General features: G+C 38.5%; 1 protein-coding gene across 5 annotated transcripts in view; it reads right to left on the bottom strand.

The window, feature by feature from the left end:
* Window positions 1-216: 216 nt before the first annotated feature.
* LOC114908648 (zinc finger protein 33B) overlaps window positions 217-21063 on the bottom strand; it is a 135411-nt gene continuing 114564 nt past the window's right edge. For all 5 annotated transcript variants that reach the window (XM_029245003.1, XM_029244999.1, XM_029245004.1 and 2 more), the window contains 3 exons: window positions 17788-17914; window positions 17411-17506; window positions 217-6422 (listed from right to left, as the gene is read on the bottom strand). In XM_029245003.1, the coding sequence (XP_029100836.1) occupies window positions 4984-6422; window positions 17411-17506; window positions 17788-17914 (1662 nt within the window). In that variant the 3' untranslated portion in view covers window positions 217-4983. The remainder of the gene's footprint in view (window positions 6423-17410; window positions 17507-17787; window positions 17915-21063) is intronic.

Here is a 21063-nt window from a genome sequence, read left to right as displayed (position 1 = left end):
CCCCAGTCCTGCGGAATTCCTGTGATGAAACCCCGCTGGCCTTCAAAGCCAGACTCTCTGGGGGCTCCTCCTCCTGTTGCCAGACCCCCAGGCTGGGAGCCCAGAACTTTCACTCCTGTGGGAGAACTGTGGTATAACTGTTCTCGAGTTTGTGAGTCGCCCACCCGGCATATATGAGATTTGATTTTATTGTGATTGTGCTCCTCCTACTGCCTCTTGGTTGCTTCTTCTTTGTCTTTGGATGTAGGGTATTTTTTTTTGGTAGGTTCAAGCATTATTTATTTATTTTTTGGCAGTGGTTGTTCAGCAGTTCATTGTGATTTTGATGGTTCCGTAAGGAGTGAGTTCACTTCCTTCTACTCTGCCATCTTGTCTTCTCCCCACAAGTCATTCTTAACACCCTTACAAGTCATTCTTAACACCCTTTCATTTATTTTTGTCTTTGAACTTCTCTTAATTTTGTGATGCACTTTTTGGATTTCTGGAACTGTTTTAGGGCTGTTGTATGTCCAATGACTTGAACATAATTATTTCCTTTATTTTTCTGTTTCCCCTTTCCCCAATTATGCCAGGCAGGAGAATAACTCTGTTCTTTGCCACCCTATCCAGGAAGGATGCAATTCTCCTGGCATCATTTAATTTTTCTATTGGTTGTTTATACATAAAAATATAATTTTTATATAGCCAGTTTGCTAAATTCACATATTTCTAATAATTTTTCCATAGACTTCTAAATGTAAACAATGGTATTACCTGCAAATAATGAGTTTTACTTCAATCTTCCCAGTTTTTAGGTCTTATTTTTATTTGGCCTTACTGACCTGACCTAGCTAAAACCTTCTGTCCACTGTTAGATAGTAGTGGTGGCAGTAACAAGCATTCTTGTCTCATTATTATTTTTAAAATTTTATTTATTTTTGGCTGCATTGGGTCTTCATTGCTGCACGTGGGCTTTCTCTAGTTGTGGCAAGTGGGGGCTACTCTTTGTTGTGATGTGCGGGCTTCTCATTGCGGTGGCTTCTCTTGTGGAGCACGGGCTCTAGGCACGCGGGCTTCAGTAGTTGTGGCACGCAGGCTTAGTTGCTCAGTGGCATGTGGCAATCCTCCTGGACCAGGGTTCGAACCCATGTCCCCTGCACTGGCAGGCTGATTTTTAACCACTGCACCACCAGGGAGGTCCTTGTCCCATTATTAATATCAGGAAGAAATATTCCAGTATTCATCTACTTAGTTTGATGTTTGTTGTATATTAGCTTTTCACTTGTTTTTAATGAAGTTTCCTTCTATTCCTAGTGTAGTTTTCTAATCATGAATGTGTGTAAAGTTCTATCAAATGTTTTCCACCTCTACTGAGACACTAATATGGTTTAACTTATTTTTTTCTAATGTGTAGGCTACATCAATTAACTTAAACTTTTAAGTATTGCTTGGATATGATTTCAAACTTACTAAAGTCACTAGTAGGAAAAACTCATTCCGATTTCCCCCTGTGCACTGCATTTCCTCCATCTGTCCCTTGAGCACATACTTGAACTCTGTCTCTACACACACATACTCATTACTCTTTTTCTAAAGCATCTGAAAATAACCTGCAGACATGAGACTTCGTTTCCCCTATGTACTTGAGTGTGTATTTTCCTGAAACAAAACACTTACTTACCTATGGACCCAAGTCTGAAAATAAACACTACCATCGAATTTACACACTCTTTATTGTCCGAACTATTCTATTTTTCCTTTTTGTTTTTATTTTAAAACATCTTCAGTCTAGTCCAACCTGGAACAGTCTCCCAGTCTTTTCCTTTTATGTCCTTGACGATTTAAATGCAGGCTTTACATTCTATAATATAACCTTTCAAGAGGGTTCATCTGATATTTCCGCATTAGCATACTCTGGCTATGCTTTCTTGGTAAGAATACAGCACAAATGTGTTGGCTCTTCTCAGAGCATCTCACCAGGGAGTACATTACGTTGACCTGTCCTACCATTGGTGAAGTGAACTTTGATCACTTGATTATGTTGGTGTCTGCCAGGTTTCTCATAAAAATCACCATTTTCACCTTTGTAGTTGATTAGTATTTTGTGGTGAAATATTTGGAGATAATGCCAATACCTGTTCTTCATTAAACTTCTACCCACAAACTCTAGCCTATGTTGGCACCTACTTACTGAATCAACCACCAGTATGATGGTTGCCAAATAGTGTTTTTTCTATTGCCATTATTCCTCCTACATTTATTAGTTGGCTTATAAAGAAAGCTTTCCCTCCTCTATGTATTTATTCACTTATTTATATCTGTACAAATTATTGGATTCACATTTTTAAGTCATTTATATTATGATGCTATTGTTATTTGTTTTGATGTTCAAACTGTCTCAAATTTGGCCACTGGAACCTGTCCAAGGTGGTTCTTTTGACATGTTTCCATAATTCTTAGAACATTTTCTTATTGTCTGATAGATATTTCTCCCCATCTCTGACTTGGAATAAGCTATCACTCCAGAGACCTGCTCCATTTTTGGTGGGAGGATAGTATTTAGCAATTAATAACCTGGTAATTGGTGTGCTCAGTGCTACTGAGCTGTCAGTAGACAGATCCATAAAATACACACAAACACACACACAATGACTACTATAATTATTTCTGTGTAGTTAAAATGAGTATCATTCCAGTCCAACACTCCAGGTGGTTTTCTAACTTCCGCCCTTTCCATTTTTATAGATACCTTTTCTAACAGGAACCTGGCTCTCATCATCTTCAGTACATTTACTTATCTGCTCAATGTTACCAGTATCTCAGCCATGCTAACCATCTCTTCCATTTGCCCCCAGCACTCTTGATGCAGGTTGGCACATCACCACAACACCTTTCTCATCCCTCACGGCAGGCCTATTCTGCCTCTTAAACTCTAGGAAGGGAAGGCAGGAGAGAAATTTACAAAGTGCAAAGGGAGAAAGGAGAATGAGAGAGAGGAGTAGAAGGCCAAATGGATTGAATTTGAAATACTAAATCTATCCTTTGATTCCTCTAGTAAACATCATTTAGTCAAGATATATTGTCCTTTGATATGGCTGGAATTTTTTTAATTTTAGGATTTTGTATCTAAATTCATAAGATAGTGGCCTATAACTTTACTTTCCTGAAATGTCTTAAAGGTTTTGGTATCAAAGTTGTACTGGCCTCATAAAGTGACCAGGAAAATTCCTATCTCTGGAAAAGTTTATAAAAGTTTGGTATTATGTCTTTTTTTAATATTTAGAATAACTGCAGTGAAGCCATCTGTTCCTATGAGTTTTCTTTCTGGTAGATTTTTAAATATGACTCAGATTGTTTGCAGTTTGGGTAAGGTACAATCTACCTCTGGTATGACCTTGTGCTTTTATTGATAGCATGCTGTGTTTGCCAGGGGCCCATCCTACTGGCAGTTCCTGAATTCTATTCATTTATTTCTCAGTACTGAAAAAGAAAATCTACTTGTGTTTTTGAGATTAGATTTTCAAGTTCCTGCCCTGTGTCAGTATTCTCAAAATTTTGAGAAACTGGCTATGTGTTTGAAGCCTCTCATGTTTCAGAATTTTTCACTCCAGCCTTGACTGGCAAAGTTCACCATTCCCTGGTTTCTGGTCTCCCTGCACCCTAACCCCCCTTGCCCCACCAAGCTGTAGCCCTCTGCCTGAGCCAAGCTCAATATTCAGGTTCCTCCCTGTAGCCAGAATTGGCAAGTGCTCCCAGGAAAAACAGCTATATTTTCCCATATACTTTCTGTCATTCACTCCTCTCCTGAATATTACCATTCTAGCCCTCTTTGCTTCTGCAATAGGTTGCAAGTAAATAGATGCTTTTTGTGAACTGCTTTTCTAGTTGTTCTTAGTGAGTGCACTGGTCTGCTGCAAACTACTGTATCTTACTCAGTAGTAAAATCTATTTGTGCTTTTTAAAGTTCCATACTTAACAGTGTATACGTTTGTACATGAATGTTCTGCTTTTTAAAGAAACATGTTAAGTTGGTTGCAGTGAGTCACTTCACAGCAGGATGGCATCTGGCCAAACTGTTAAACACTGCTAAGGCAGAAACTACCTATATTTCATACCACTTCCACTGCACCAGGTAGCTGCATTCAAGGAACCTACATTGCCCCTTTGATCCACCATTTCAGGACAGGCCACTCGAAATTAGCCTCACAATTAATCAGAAATCCTGCTGGCAAGCACCTGTCCTATGTATATCACCAAGACAAGGATATCTCTCTCTCTCTCTACCTGGACATCAGAAAATCTTCTTGCAGGTGGGTCCCCTTGCTAAAAATCTTCCCTTGTTTTCCATATGCCTCAGCAATAAACACGTGAGTTGCTTATAACCCCTGGTTCCAGTTGATGTCCAGTACCTTAAATTGGAAGGAATAGCACACCCAGCAATAGGCCAAATTGTATAAATGCTATGTCTAAATGCAAACATTCTCCACATTTCCTAAATGCCAGACACTTCAGTTCAAAATTGCTGATGTGTGGTAAGCTTAGGTTTAACTTAAAGCTTCTACCCACTTAAATTACTATCTGATATCCACTGAAATGCTACTTCAAACATTTCACACAAGTCCAATAAAACACCAACTCATAGTAAATGCTTTCCTATAACTTGCTATAGTTTGTGCATTTTCTCTGGCCTGTGGATGAAGTCTTCTTTATGAATACTGATAGAGGTTTCTACCCTGTGTGATTTCTCTGATGTTTATTGAGGTGTGGCTTTGGGCAGAAGGTTCCCTGTATTCATTCACCAATAGGTTTTCTGTACTCTGAGCTTTCTGATACACTGTATGGTTCAAATTCCAGTAGAAAGTTTTCCTATGTCCAGAATATCTTCATATTATTTTCTTCCCTCTGTAAGTTCTCTGCTGTATTACGAGAACTGACTTTGGACCAAAGGTGTTCTCAAAATCTTTTCTCCCTGCTTTGTGTTCTTTGTTATATAAACTCTTGACTTCACCCAGAGTGATTTCCCTCATTTATTATATTTATAGGGTTTCTCCCCAAATGTGTTCTCTGATGTACAGTAAGTTTTGACTTCACATAGAATGATTTCCTGCAAACATTACATTCATACGGTTTCTCCCCTGTGTGTGTTCTATGATGTGCAGTGAGTTTTGACTTCACACAGAATGACTTTCCACATTCATTACATTCATAGGGTTTCTGTCTTACGTGAGTTCTCTGATGAACAATTAGGGCTGATTTCTGACGGAAGTTTTTCCCACATTCATTACATCCAAAAGGTTTCTCTCCTGTATGTCTCCTCTGATGTTCTGTGAAACCCGAGTAGTAGCAGAAAAATTTTCCACATTCAGTACATTCATAGGGCTTCTCGCCTGTGTGAGTTCTCAAATGTTTAGTGAGAGTTGACTTCTCAGAGAAGGATTTCCCACATTCATTACATTCATAAGGTTTTTCTCCTGTGTGAGTTCTTTGATGTTTAATGAGGTCTGATTTTCTGAGAAAGGCCTTCCCACATTCATAGCATTCATAGGGCTTCTCCCCTGTGTGTGTTTTCTGATGTACAGTAAGGACTGACTTAAATGAGAAGGATTTTCCACATTCATGACATTCATATGGTTTCTCCCCTGTGTGTGTTCTATGATGTTGGGTGAGGGTTGACTTTTCACTGAAGGATTTCCCACATTCTTGACATTCATAAGGTTTCTCCCCTGTATGAATTCTCTGATGTTTAACGAGGTCTGAATTCTTGCAGAACGTTTTCCCACATTCATGACATTCACAGGATTTTTCCCCAGTGTGGGTTCTCCGATGTCTTGTGTGCGCTGACTTCTTGTTGAAGGTTTTTCCACATTCATGACATTCATAGGGTTTTTCTCCTGTTTGTATGCCAAAGACTAATTTTTCATTGAAAAAGTTTCCGCATTCATTATATCCAATAATATTGTCAATTGAGTGGCTTCTCTGAATTGGAATGAGATCTGACTTCTGGCTCAAAGGGTGAACATTATGTTCAAAGAGAATGGATTCCTCAAAGAAATTTTCTCCACATTCATTAAATTCATAGTGATTCTCTTTTGGATGTGTTCTCTGATGAGCAAAGAGAGATGACATATCACAGAAGGTTTTTCTGTATTCAGTGTATTCACAGGTGTTCTGTCCTGTGTAAGGATTCTTATGTATAACAAAGAGTGAATTCTCATGGAAAGCTTTCCTACATTCACTGTATTCAAAAGGTTGCTCCAAAATTTGAATTTTTTGAGGCTGAACAGAGTCTTCATTAAGACAGAGGCCATTCCCATTTTTACTATATTCATAAGGTTTCTCTTCAGAGTGAATTCCTTCATGCTTGTCATCCTGGAACCATTTTCTACCTTTGTTAAACTCATCAAACTTCTTTCTTGAATAGTTTCTACTGCTATTAATTAATTCTGAAATAGAGTGACAAGAAAGATTAGTTCACCAAGGATATTTGGAGGAAATAGTTAGCATTAGGTTTCAGGGAGTTGATCAGTTTAGGTCTTATCTCTTCCATGCCTAGAATATGACAACAGTGTATATGTCCAGTCTTCTCTCTCTTTTCCATTCTACCCAGCAGCAAGAAATCAATATTCTAAGAGCCCTAACTCATAAAGGAACAGTACTTCTTTTCTAGCTCTGATTCATGAGGAATAAAAATAAGCAACAAAAGAGCAAATCAATGAGTGGACAAGCCATTCTTGCCACAGATTCAGACTTACAGCTCTATTGTAGGTATGGTATGTTCCCTTCATTACATCAGAGTTGGTCAGCAGTGGACCTCTCCTGACCATCAAACCCTGTTTCAATCCCTTCTGGCTTTCCCCCAGATTTCACCTGAGTTAGTATCAGTTTTCAATCCTGCTTTCATATCCATGTTTCAACATCTCTGTATACCATGAAAACCGTAAGGAATAAAATTCTAAACCTGGTCCTAGAAATTTCTTTTACCTTTACCTTATGATTATGTGTGGTTGTTTTTACTCCTCTACTATCTACAGTATTCTATATCCTTGAGTTTAATGTCCAAAAACTGACAGTATATATTTAAAAATTTACTTTATTGAAGTATAGTTGATTTACAATGTTGTTTCTGGTATACAGAAAAGTGACTCAGTTTTATATATATATATATATGAAAATGTGTATATATATATATATATATATATATATACACACACACATTTTCATATTCATTTCCATTATAGTTAATTACAGGATATTAAATCTAGTTCCCTGTGCTGTACAGGAGGACCTTGTTGTTTATCCACTCTTATATATCCTAGTATATCCTAGTTTACATCTGCTAATCCCAAACACCCACTCCATCCCTCCCCCTTGGCAACCACCAGTCTGTACTCTATAAGTTCATTTGTGTCATATTTTATATTCCACATTTAAGTGATTATGTGGTATATGTCTTTCTCTTTCTGAATTATTTCACTTAGTATGATAATCTCTAGGTCCATCCATGTTGTTGCAAATGGTATTATTTCATTCTTTTTTTTATAGCTGAGTAAGATTCCATTGTATATATGTACCACATCTTCTTTATCCATTCCTCTGTCAGTGGACATTTAGGTTGCTTCCATGTCTTGGCTATTGTAAATAGTGCTGCTATGAACATTGGGGTGCATGTATCTTAGAGTTTTGTCTAGATATATGCCTAGGAGTGGGATTGTGGGATCATATGGCAATTCTATTTTTAGTTTTTTGAGGAACCTCCATAGAGTTCTCCATAGTGGCTGTATCAATTTACATTCCCACCAACAGTGTAGGAGGGTTCCGTTTTCTCCACACCCTCTCCAGCATTTATTTGTAGACATTTTAATGATGGCCACTCTGACCAGTGTGAGGTGGTACCTCATTGTAGTTTTTGATTTGCATTTCTCTAATAATTAGTGATGTTGAGCATCTTTTCATGTGCCTATTGACCATCATCATCTTTGTGTTCTTTGGAGCAACGTCTATTTAGGTCTTCTGCCCATTTTTTGATTGGGTTATCTTGTTGTTGAGTTGTATGAGCTGTTTGTATACTTGGGAAATTAAGCCCTTGAGAACTGACTATATATTTTTTGTGGTATGCAGGCCTCTCACTGTTGTGGCCATGGCTCATGGGCCCAGCCGCTCTGCGGGATCTTCCCGGACCGGGGCACAAACCCGTGTCCCCTGCATTGGCAGGTGGACTCTCAACCACTGTGCCACCAGGGAAGCCCAACAATATATTTTTTTTAAGTATCACTGAGACAAACATATTTTTTAGCCATCATTTTACAAATCTAGAATGAATATATTTTTCTTTGGGTAAGCCCAGCTGTTTATCCCCTATAAATTGCTCATTTTCATCTACTGTCATCTACTCCTTGCTGTTCCCCTGGTTCTGTCTCCTCTGTGTTCATCCACCCACCTGTAGATGTACTGATGTATGGAACTCTGTGGTGTCCTGGTGTGTTGGGCAGAGGATTTCTTGAGTGAGTTACAGATGTTTTACTATTTGTAGGTTGAAGGGGAGTGACAAAATGAATATCTCAAACTGCCATGATGCTGACATCACTCACAAGGGTAAGTTTTAAAAAACAGCTTCGTGTTATTTTGTGGCTACTACATCAGAATATGTGATTTGCACCTAGGGATAGTTACCAGAAATGTTCAAGTATTTGCACAAACACCTGGTAGTGTAAGAAAGAGACCTCAGACCCTCAGTCTGTGAGGAGTTTTACCTATAGTGCTGTTATTCCACTAGAAAGAGGTGTGGAATTTGTTCCTAAATTTAGCTGAAATGATACATGATCCTGCCTCAGCCTGGAAGGCATTTAAATCAGCTTCAACTGACTGGCCAGAGTTGTATGGATGGCAAAATATTAGATTAGTATACCCAGCTGCACCTGGGAACAGCTGGGCCCTGCAAAAGGCTAAGAGAAGAATTTGAAGAGGAAACTATCCAGCTTTCTACCACAGACCTTCATTGTTAAAAGGCTAAAACAAAATGAGGAATAGCACATATGTAGAAAAACTGGCCAGAAGTCACCTATGGAGAAGTAAAATGAGTAGCACTGTGGGACTCTGGAAAATAATGTTACTTTTCTGCACAGTTAGGACTTTGTGAGCAAATGTTAATGAAACTTGGAACCTAAGGTCAAAGAATGAGATTAGGAGAGTAATTATTAAGGGTAGAACTCTAGAGAGATTTACATTTCAGTGCAGGTGCTGAAACCTGGGAGCCCTGATGACATCCTAGGTGTGAAGCTAGAGACAGTGGTCTTTTTTTTCCCCTGAAGAAATTTATATACCAAAAGGTTAAAGAAAGAATTCAGGATCCTCCCCAAGGGAGCAAAGGTTTTTCTTTCTCCTTTTAAAAGAGTGGGACAGCTACCTCTCCCTTCTACAGGAGCAAGCCCAGATTCATTTTATCAGTGTTCTTCACCTGCAATACCAACTTTGTGTGTATGTGTAGGACACCTAGCTTCTGTCTCACTGCACCAAGAGTAAGATATTAAGGTACGTTGGAACTACACAGTTGTTATTTGGTTTTAAGTAAATAATATTTCACCATCTGTTCTGTTCCAGAAACTACATGTATTGTACTTATGATATTAATCAAGTTAAAAAATTTAAATCTGCATAAAAATAACTTCAGGCTGAAATGGCTTTTTGAATTTGCAAACAATAAAGAATAACACAATCTTGAAAAATCATCATGAAACAATGCTCAACCCATCTTATGAAAATAGGACAGTCTTCAACCCCAAACCTGGAAAGGTTACAACAAAGGACAGCTACAGAATACACACAGAAAAACTCAGTGATTATAAAAACTGAATACATTCTGATCAAGGAGGATGTATTTCAGAAATATCAGATTGCTTTAATCAAGACTACTCACCAGTACTAACAATAATGATTTATCTCATACAGAGATAGATAGCATTTGACAAAACTGAATTCATTTTTTTTAAAAAAAAACTCGAGGAATAGAGGAGAACTTCCTTAAAATGATAAAGGGCATTTACAGAAATCCTTAACATCAAAATTAATGGTAACATACTGAACAGTATCTCCCTGAGGTCAGAACTTCTGTACAACACTCTACTGGCTAGGAATGCAAGGTTGCAGGATACAAGGTAAATGTGCAAACAAACTATTTGTACTGTTTTTTCTATAATTGTTTAACGCTAGTATAAAGACAAAAATAATATAAAATATTTAGGAATATATTTAAAGAAAAATCGGCTCAACTGAGAATTTAAAGACCTAAGTAGAGGTATACCATGGTCAGGATGTCAGTTCTCCCCCAAATGAGTGATGCAATCCCAAATAACGTCCTAACAGGTGTGTCTGTATTTGTGGAAATTAAATTTTAGAATCACCTTGTTAATGAAAGTACAAAAGACCTATAACAGTATAGAATGTCTAAAAACATAGATATCATTTTAATACATTCTGTAGACTAAAGATGTTCTTGGCAACATTCATGCTGTAGAATATTGAAGAAAACAGCAAACCTAGAAGGCTAACTCTGCCAGATGTCAAGACTTATAATATTATAATAAAACACAGTGTGGTATTGTCATAAAGATGGATAAATCAGTCAATGGAACAGTAAAGAAAGCCCAGAAACAAACATACTCATGTGATCACCTGATAGATGACAAAGCTAAAACTGCAATTCACATGTAAGGCCGGATGCTATAAAACTCTTAGAGGAAAACATAGGCAGAACGTGCTCTGACATAAATCACAGCAAGATCTTTTTTGATACATCTCCTAGAGTAATAACAGAAATAAACAGGACCTATTGAAACTTAAAAGCTTTTGCACAGCAAAGGAAACCTGTAAACAAGACCAAAAGACAACCCTCAGAATGGGAGAAAGTATTTGCAAACGAAGCAACTGACAAAGGATTAATCTCCAAAATTTACAAGCAGCTCATGCAGCTCCGTATCAAAAAAACAACCCCATCCAAAAATGGGCAGAAGACCTAAATAGACATCTCTCCAAACACATGAAAGGATGCTTAACATCACTAATCATTAGAGAAAACCACAATGAGGTATCACCTCACACTGGTCAGAGTGGCTATCATCAAAAAAATCTAGAAACAATAAATTCTGGAGAGTGTGTGGAGAAAAGGGAACCCTCTTGCACTGTTGGTGGGAATGTGAATTGATACAGCCACTATGGAGAACAGTATGGAAGGTCCTTAAAAAACTACAAATAGAACTACTCTACGACCCAGCAATCCCACTACTGGGCATATACTTAGAGAAAACCATACTTCGAAAAGATACACACACACACACCCTGCCCTGGCCATGTTCATAGCAGTACTATTTACAATACCAAACAGATGGAAGCAACATAAACATCCATCAACAGAGGAATGGATAAAGAAGATATGGTACATATATATACCATGGAATATTAGCCATACAAAGGAATGAAATAATGCCATTTGCAGCAACATGGATGGACCTAGAGGTTATCATATACTAAGCCAAGTAAGTCAGAAGGAGAAAGACAGATGGACCTAGAGGTTATCATATACTAAGCCAAGTAAGTCAGAAGGAGAAAGACAAATATCATATGATATCACTTATATGTGGAATCTAATTTAAAAATGAAATGGATGAACTTATTTGCAGAACAGAGAGAGATTCACAGATCTCGACATCAAACCTATGGTCACCAAAGGGGAAATATGGGGGCAAGTGATAAATTAGGAGATTGGGATTGACATATACACACTACTATGTAGATAATAAGGACCTACCTTACAGCACAAGGAACTCTACTCAATATTCTGTAATAAGCTATATGGGAGAAGAATCTGAAAAAGAATGGATACATATATATATTTTAAACTGATTCACTTTGCTGTATACCTGAAACTAACACAACATTGTTAATCAACTATACTCCAATAAAAAATTTTTTTTAAAAAACTCAGCTATTGGCTTCCAGCCCACCTGATGTGAAATTATTCCTCTTCATATTCCGTGCCTGGCCCCAGGTCCCCTCTGTTCCACAATTTGTATGTGGATGAAAAGATGATGGTATTTTAGAGTAGGAAGTATCTCTGCAGTGAAGTAGAAAATGCAATACGTTCTTCAGCTCAAAAGGAACGGTTCTTACTTCCTGGGGAATTCTGGAAATCATTCTTTGTATTTTTAAAAGCTGGAGAAACATTTTTTAATGGTTGCACTTAGCTCCACCATGTTAAAAGAGGTAGTAATAAGTAATTGGGGCCCATGCCCAACTCACCATCTTATATGATTATCATACAAGCACTCTTAGGCTGCCCAAACAGAGAAACGTCAGCTGTTTAAAACTGCCCAGCTCTACAGCAAACCTCCAACATTGGGGAACGCAGTGTGTTAACTCTGGATGTCTGACTGAACTCCCTTCATTCTCTAAGGGTCCTGTCTGTCATGGTTATCTCTTCATCCACAAACTTGGGTTCTAGTTACATAGTCATAAAAAAAAAGGGAATAAAAGGTGAATTGCAAAAAAAAAAAAAAAAAAAAAAACCACCACAATTCAGTGGAAGGAAGGACAGTCTTTCTTTTTAATAAGCTTCTGTTTATCAGAAGATATCAAGGAAGTGATAAGACATAACTAAGAAGATACTTTTCAATACATGAAATTTGACAAAAGGTTCATACCCAGAATATATTGTTAAACATTTCTAAATCAGTATGAGACCAACAACCTAGTAATATAAAAAAAGTAAATGACCTGAATAATCACTTCACTAAAGGAGATATCCAAATAAGCAACAAACATGAAAAGATGCTCAACATCATTAGTCATCAGAGAAATGGAAATTAAAACTTAGTAACACACCACAATGACTAGAATGGATAAAATTAATTAGACTATCAAGTTCTCAGAAGGATGTAATGTAACTGGAACTCTTACATAGCTGGTGGAAAACAGTTGAAATATTACTTTGGAAAACAGTTTAAATATTACTAAAGCTAAGTATATTTCTGGCTCTACATCTAACAAAAATAAGAGTTTAGGCCCTCCAAAAGACATACACAAGAATACTTACAGAAGAGGAAATCAAGATGGCAGCGGTAGAGGACGCTTAGCTCACCTCCCCCCAGGAACCATCTATTTTGGAGCAGGTCTCACTGAAAACAATCTGGAGACTGGCAGAAAGACTCTTACACAACTAAGGCTATAAAAAAGATTCATAGAGTTGGGAAGGAAGGGAAGAGAAACAATCAGTTCAGGACCTGTGCCCCTAGGAGGGGACACAGAAAAGGAGGGTCAAAGATCCTCCCTGGCGGGGGGAGGGGGCAGTTCCAACCCCTTATTGGGCAGCCTAGCCCTGGGGTCCGACACCAGGAAGATAAGGCCTCTTGGCTGCTATGAAGACCAGTGGGACCTGCAGTGTGGGGAGTTGTGAGAAACTTGGACTCCGCTCTTGAAGTGCACACACATGCTTGCTTGCTCAGGGAACAGGCAGAGGAAGCAGACTGAGACTGCAGAAATTGGGCTGGTTCCTGTAACTGACCCAGCACATGCCCCAGCCCACACAAAGCACCCGCTCCAGCCCCTCTTGCTCCACAGTGCAGCTCCCCACTAGGGCAAAGGCTGTTGCTACTGAGGAGCCTACGCAGTTCAGGGCATGGAGCTAGGTTGGACCTGACACTACATCTGAATGGTATGAGGGGGGGCCACTACCAGTGCAGGGAGGGGCAGCAGATCAGGAGTGTCCTAGAACACTGACTTGTGTGCCAGGACAAGCACAGAGTGCACCCTGGCTCGCACTGGGCACACACGCCAGTCCCTCTTGCTCCAACCACTGCTTCCTTCTGGGGAATGGAACCAGCTCCGACCCAACCCTCCAGGCTTCTGCTCCACTAACTTAAGACCTGACACCAGCCCTGGCCCTGGTAGGCAGTGTCAGCCACTGAGCATAGGAGGAGCCCTGGCTGACACCTGGCTTCTAGCCCCTCCACCTCCAGCCCTAGCCCTCAGCAAGGTGTAGGTGCCAGAATACCCTGGGAGGAGATACTCCCACCAAAGCCACTGGGCACACATAGACCATATAGGGACCCACCCAAGGACACCACTCCAAGACCAGGATAGGTAACTGTTTCCCCTAATTTCACAAAGACAGAGAAAGTTAAGAAAAATGAGAAGACAAAAGAATTTGTTTCAAACAAAAGAAGACGAAGAAAACCCTAACAAAATCAACTAATGAAACAGATATAATTTACTAAAGATTGTAAAGTATTAGTAATAAGCATGGTAAATGAACTAGTGAAAAGAATATATGAACACAGTAAGAATTTTAACAAGGAACTAGAAAACAGAAAAAAAACACTTGGAGGTGAAAAACACAATTAGTGAAATGAAAAATACAGTAGGTGGAACTAACAGCAGAATAGGTGATATAGAAGGATGCAGAAGTGATCTGGAAGATAAAATAATGGAAATCTAATGAGATTAGCAAAAAGAAAAACTTAAAAAAAGAAGGATAGTTTATAAAGGACCACCGGGACAACATCAAGCATACTAATGCTCTCATTATAGGGGTACCAGAAGGAGAAGAAAGAAAAAACAGGTAGAAAACATATTTGATGAAATTATGGCTCAAAACCCTGAACCTAAAGAATAGATATTCAGGTCCAGGAAGCACAGAGGGTCCCAAACAAGAAAAACCCAAAGAGACTTACACCAAGACATATCATAATTAAAATGGCAAACATTAAAGATAAAGAGAATTCTAAAGGCAGCAAGAAAGAGTCACGTATAAGAAACCCCAATAAGGGTATCAGCTGATTTGCCTGCAGAAATTTTTCAGGCCAGAAGGGAGTGGCATGAGATATTTAAAGTGTTAAAAGGGGAAAACCTTCCAACATAGGATCCTCCACCCAGCAAGATTATCATTCAGAATTGAAGAAGAGATAAAGAACTTCTCAGACAAGCAAAAACTGTAACAGTCATCAATACTAAACTGACCTTATAAGAAGTGTTAAAGGATCTTCCTTAAGTGAAAAAAGGTGGGAGGAAGGTACAACAAGAAATAAGAAACTATAGGATGGAGAAAATCCCACCAAAAAAGGCAAAAATATAGTAAAGGCTGTAGATCAACCACTAAAATAAGCTACTGTGAAAGTTAAAAGACAACATTTGTAAAATAAACTGTAACTACAATAAACAGTTAAGAGATAGACATGAAGATGTAAAATATGTTAAAAACCAAAACGTGGGGGAATGTAGATCTTCTAGAATGTGCCTGAATTTAAATGACTATAAGTTTAAAATAAATACAGTTCTAGGTCAACATATATGAACCACATGGTAACTACAAATCAAAAACCCACAATAGTTTGTTTTTCTAATAAAACTCCCAGCAAACAAAGGTCCAGGACTGGGTGGCTCACAGGGGAATTCTACCAAACACATAACAAACTACTAATACCTACCCTTCTCAAACTATTTGAAAAAACTGAAGAGAATGGAACACTCCCAAATTCAGTCTACAAGGTGACAATTACCCTGATACCAAAACCAGACACAAGTACAGACCAATATCTCTGAGGAAAATAGATACAGAAATCCTCAATAAAACATTAGCAAACCAAATTCAACATTATATAAAAAGGATCATATGCCATGATCAAGTGGGTAGATTTATTCAAGGGATGCAAGGATGGATCAATATCCACAAATCAACGTGATACACCACATTAATGAAAGAAAAAATGCTTTTTCTAGACACAGAAAAAGCATTTGACCAAATTCAACATTCATTCACGATAAAAACTCTCATCACAGTGGGTATAGAGGGAGCATATCTCAACATAATAAAGGCCATTTATGACAAACCCATAGCCAACATCATACTCAATGGTGAAAAGCTGAAAGCCTTCCTGTTATTTCCAGGAACAAGATAAAGATGCAGACTCTCGCCACTTCTATTTAAACACGGTATCAGAAGCCCTATCCACAGCAATCACAGACACAAAGAAAAAATAAAAGGTATCCAAATTGGAAGGGAAGAGGTAAAACTGTCACTATTTGCAGATAATGCTCCTGGGTATATATCCGGAGAAAACGAAAACACTAATTTTAAAGGATACATGCACCCCAGTGTTCACAGCAGCATTTACAATAGCCAAGACACGGAAGCAACATAGGTGCCCATTGACAGACAACTGGATAAAGAAAATTATATACACACACACACGTGCACACACACACATATATATACACACACACAACAGAAGAGTACTCAGTCATAAAAAAAAATAAATTCTGTCATTTGCAGGAATGTGGATGGACCTAGAGGATATCATGCTTAGTGAAATAAGCCAGAAAAAGACAAATACTGTATGATATCAATTACATATAGAATCTAAAAAGATAATGCAAATGAATGTATATGCATAACAGAAACAGACTCACAGATACAGAAAACAAACATGGTTACTGAAGGGTGGAGGGACAAATTAGGTGTTTGGTTTAACAGATACAAACTACTATGTGTAAAATAGATATGCAACAAGGATATATTGTACAGCACAGGGAATTATAGCCATTATCTTGTAATAACTTATAATGGAGTATAATCTAAAAATATTGAATCACTGTTGTATACCTGAAACTAATGTAATATTGTAAATCAACTATACTTCAATTAAAAAATATAACACCATTTTTCAAATACCCCCAAATTCAAAATAAATATATTTTAAAACAAGTATGTTTCAAATATGTACCCCAATTATATTTCAATAATAGAATGGACAGATAAATTCTGGGATAGTCACGATGGAACACTGCACAGCAATATAAAGCAATAAACAAACTACTCATGTATATGACATATATATCTCACAGACATAGTACTGATCCAAAGGCGGCAGACACTACACACACACACACACACACACAGTATATATACACATTTACATATTGTGTGTATGTATATACATAGTGCACATATATACATAGTACCTACTGTATGACTACAGTTATCTGAAGTGAAAAACAGGCAAACTTGATCTATGATAATAGAAGGGGGAGATGTTATTTACTGGGAGGAGGACACCAGGGAGCCTTCTGGGGTGCTAAAAACATGTTCCATATGCTCACCTTGACAATGGCTATATAGGTGTATGCATATACAAAACTTTATTTACTTGAACACTTAAACATCTGTAAAAAAAGGATACCATTTGTGTATAAGAGTGACACTGGGGAGACACTGCACGATTCAGTGACACTGGATATTTGAGTCATGTTAACATGCTACTTCCAAAGGTCCAGAGCCACTAAAACATGATTCCTGAAGACCATTTCAATGGCCTTAATCTCTGAACTACCCCTTTGTGATCTGGTTTCCTCCTACACTCCGTCTGGCTCATACTCCCAGACTCACCTGGGACACTCTGGCTTGGGGACTCTTCCTCCAATATCCATGGCTCCTCTCCTTGCTCCAACTTGAGGATCACTTCCGGTTTAGGGATGCAAAACCCTGTGAATGAGAATTATATGACATGAGACAAATTGGATGAGTGCCAGGGTCTTTGATACACTGTTCTCAAAGAGTATACAATTAAAAAAAAAAAGCTCATCTCATCCTGTTATGGGGCAGAGGACAACACATTTTTTCTGGTACCCAAAAGGAATAAATTGTCCTTGGCCTATAAATCCCAAACCTAAATATTATTATATACTACAAAAATTCCACAGGTTTCTGTAAATAAGAAAGGACATGTATACTAGGGGTCTACATGGGAAATAAGCGCTACCTACCTACTGAGATGAGGTGGCTGTAGTTCTCCAGCATCACGTCCCTGTACAGCGTCCTCTGAGCAGGGTCCAGGTGCTGCCACTCCTCCTGGGTGAAGCCCACAGTCACATCCCTGAATGACAGTGATCCCTAGAAAAACACACTTCTGCTCAATCTGCAGTGGTCAGAGTCAGGTGATGTGGAAAAAGAATTTTAAAGGCTAATTCTTACCATTTTTCCTGCTGAAAATTGACCAGAACATGTTACAAAGGACCTCTACTATATAGCTTGCTTTGTGTTACACTTTGTGATTAAACAAGAAACCATGGTAGAAATACCATTGGTGGATTAATTTATTACTTAATGGAAAAATATCTGCATGCCTTTATGTGCCTAAAAGTGTCCTAGTTTTTGAGAATTCCAAGTTGAAAAATATAATCTACCTGGCCTCAAAGAGCTTATTCTCATAAGGAAAGATATAAAGATATACCTACCATAGGACTTAAAGGACCCATATCACAAATATGTACAATGCAGACAGATCATAAAGGGGTTCTGTGCAAGTTCATGTGAGAGTATCAGCACCCTGGATTTCACTGAGCAGATAAAACTTTCAGTGCTTAAATATAAATAGTAGTTTCTTTGCAAATATGCGGCACAACTGCAAGAAATGTTAAGAAGACCTGAAAAAACATGTGGCAAGTCAATGGACTGTACAACAGGACAGGAGAGCAGGTCTGAACCTGTGATGAGATAGAGGCTGCAGAGGCAGGGGCAAAAGGTTCAGGGGAGGAAACTAGGGAATATATTTGGCTTAAATTCTGTTGGTGATCTCCAAATATTTCATCACTCATCTAATCCATAAAATTCTTGAGGAACCACCAGTTTTATTTATATTTATCTATAAATTAAATACTGTCAGTTCACATATGAGGAGAGCTTAATTCTGTTCTTACTTTTCAGATATAAATATAAATAAGCTAATATTTTCTTCCCATGCCCTAAAGGACTGACAGTATATGATGTATGCAGAATTATCTTGCACATTCCCTTAGGGCACAGCCTCTCTCTCTTCCCCCATCTCCACTCACCCTAGGTCATTGCTGTGAACAGCATGAAGCCAATAGTGAAATGGAAATACACACTTCCGTCCTAGTTATATAAACTAATTGTTGCCGAGGAGGCAATGATCCCATAGTTGGTTTGCTGTTTTTTTTTCAAGTGAATCATTTAATGTGTGAGGCTCAGTTTGATATTACCATAAGTATTAACAGAAGAAAATGGGAAAGTATAAACATTTCCCCTTCTATCAAAAATGGGTTTGATGCCAGGATAAACTAGCCTGTTGATTTAACATAGCTGATTAAAAAGGCTAGAGAATCTGGAAGTAAAAAATGTACTTGGAAGCAATGTCCTCTGAGGCTTCATTCTCCTGAGGGCAGCAAAATGCTGAAAAATTTAACTGGCCCAAAAATTATATTGAGAGATCAAAAATAAGAGCTAGTCACAGCTTGGGAAAAAATTTGGAGAACAGATGACACTAAATGTAGTTAGATTAATAATTCTAAAGTTTCCCTGGAGTTATAATATAGCACTCTGAGCTAACCAAAGGGGCTACAAACTCATGCTCCTTTGAACAGAGTGGTTCTAAATGATAGATTCTCGAGTGCACCCAGCTGTATTTTCAAGTATAATTCTAGTATTTGTACCTAGCAATACAGAAGAAAAAGCAGCAGGGAGGAAGTGTCAAGTATATAGGACATGAAAGGATTTGGCAGCCCTAGAATTCCCAGTTTGAATCTTTGTCATCAGGAAAATCCCATTCCAGCTCAGTCCAAGGTGAGGCTGGAGGTGGTGCTGTGGATGGCCTGTGACAAGCAGGAGGCAACAGTGTAAGTGCTAAACTCTGGCTTTCTTCTTTGATCTGCTAAAGAAACTCAAAATAAGGCTGTATGAAGAAAACGTGGGATAATACACTGCTTGCTGATGGCCTTTTCTCAGGATCTTGTTGCAGACAGAGCTGTACCAAGCTAAGGAAGACAGGAGAGAATGTTTTTGAGGGCAGTGTTTGCAATCTGTCACTATTTACTGTGCGAGTTCCACTGGAGACGTGTACACTTTCCCCAATCCCAGAGTCTACACCTGATTGGGAACTTTTCATTCTGGATTCTGACTGAGGGAAAATACTGATATCCAGTGGGCTCTGAGGAGGACCTTTCTGTAACAACATCTGAGTCCTATGCATGTCCTGGAAAGGTACCTGCCCACTGGCCAATTCACATGCTGTAATCCCAACGCTGTAAATATCTGTGCTGGATTGCCTCTATTAAGAGGGGAGTCGCCTATATTATTAGCGGAGATGCTAAACAGGGAACTTGCTGAGCAAAGGGAGAGAGGAAGAGTTACTCCCAGAGGGTCTGCATGATCTGCCTTGGAGGTTCTGGAAACCTCTTGTCAAGTCTGGGGAAACAGGAGGAAGAGCAGGGTAGATGCACAGTGACAATGAAACAGATGCTAGACATACAGTATGCCAGATATCTTCAGAACATGGAAGTAGAAATATCAACTGGAAGTTTGGATAGATGAATCTGGAATTTAGAAGTGTAGTATGAAAATAAGGATTAGGGTGAAAATTGCAACTCTGTCACTGGAGTCACCAGAGTGAATCAGATGGTCACAGAGGAGACAAATTGAGGAAAGAAAAAATACCAGCACAGAATTTGAGGGATCACCAATATTTGAGAGGCTGGCAGAAAAAAGAAAAATAGGCTTTGAAGGCTGAGAAGAAATTTTCTGAAATGTAAGAACAGAACCAGATGACAAGAGAATAGTGGGAAATAATAACACAGTTTCACAAATAACTGACACTTCCAATTAAAGATGGTGCACTTAAAACACACATCTATCTCTGATACCTCCAACAATATAAGTGGAAGAAACAATAAAAAGTAAAACAAACAAATGTGCCAATAACAATACACCAGAAAGACAATTTTGTGCAACTTCTGGATGATATAAGTGGATAGTATCAGACAAAAGAAACTAGAAGCATGGTACCTACAATTTATACAAGCACAGAAGTGGGCAGAAGCAGCGGCTTCCAGCCACAGCCAGAGACTACAAATCTCTAAGCCCTCCAACCAGGGCCAGGGGTCAGCATAGGTGCTAAGATGAATGACTGGTAAAGTAACTCACTGACAAAGTAACTGACTCCTAGGGCACCTTGGTGGACCTCCACTCTGTGGAGATCCAGCAGTTAATGAAAACCAAAGCTGAAGTGCAGCCATTCTATAAAGTCA

The sequence above is a fragment of the Monodon monoceros genome, unplaced genomic scaffold, assembly GCF_005190385.1.
Source record: "Monodon monoceros isolate NGI ecotype Baffin Bay Population unplaced genomic scaffold, NGI_Narwhal_1 Super_Scaffold_4, whole genome shotgun sequence".
NCBI classification, from domain to species: Eukaryota; Metazoa; Chordata; class Mammalia; order Artiodactyla; family Monodontidae; genus Monodon; species Monodon monoceros.
This window is presented reverse-complemented; position numbering and strand designations above follow the sequence as displayed.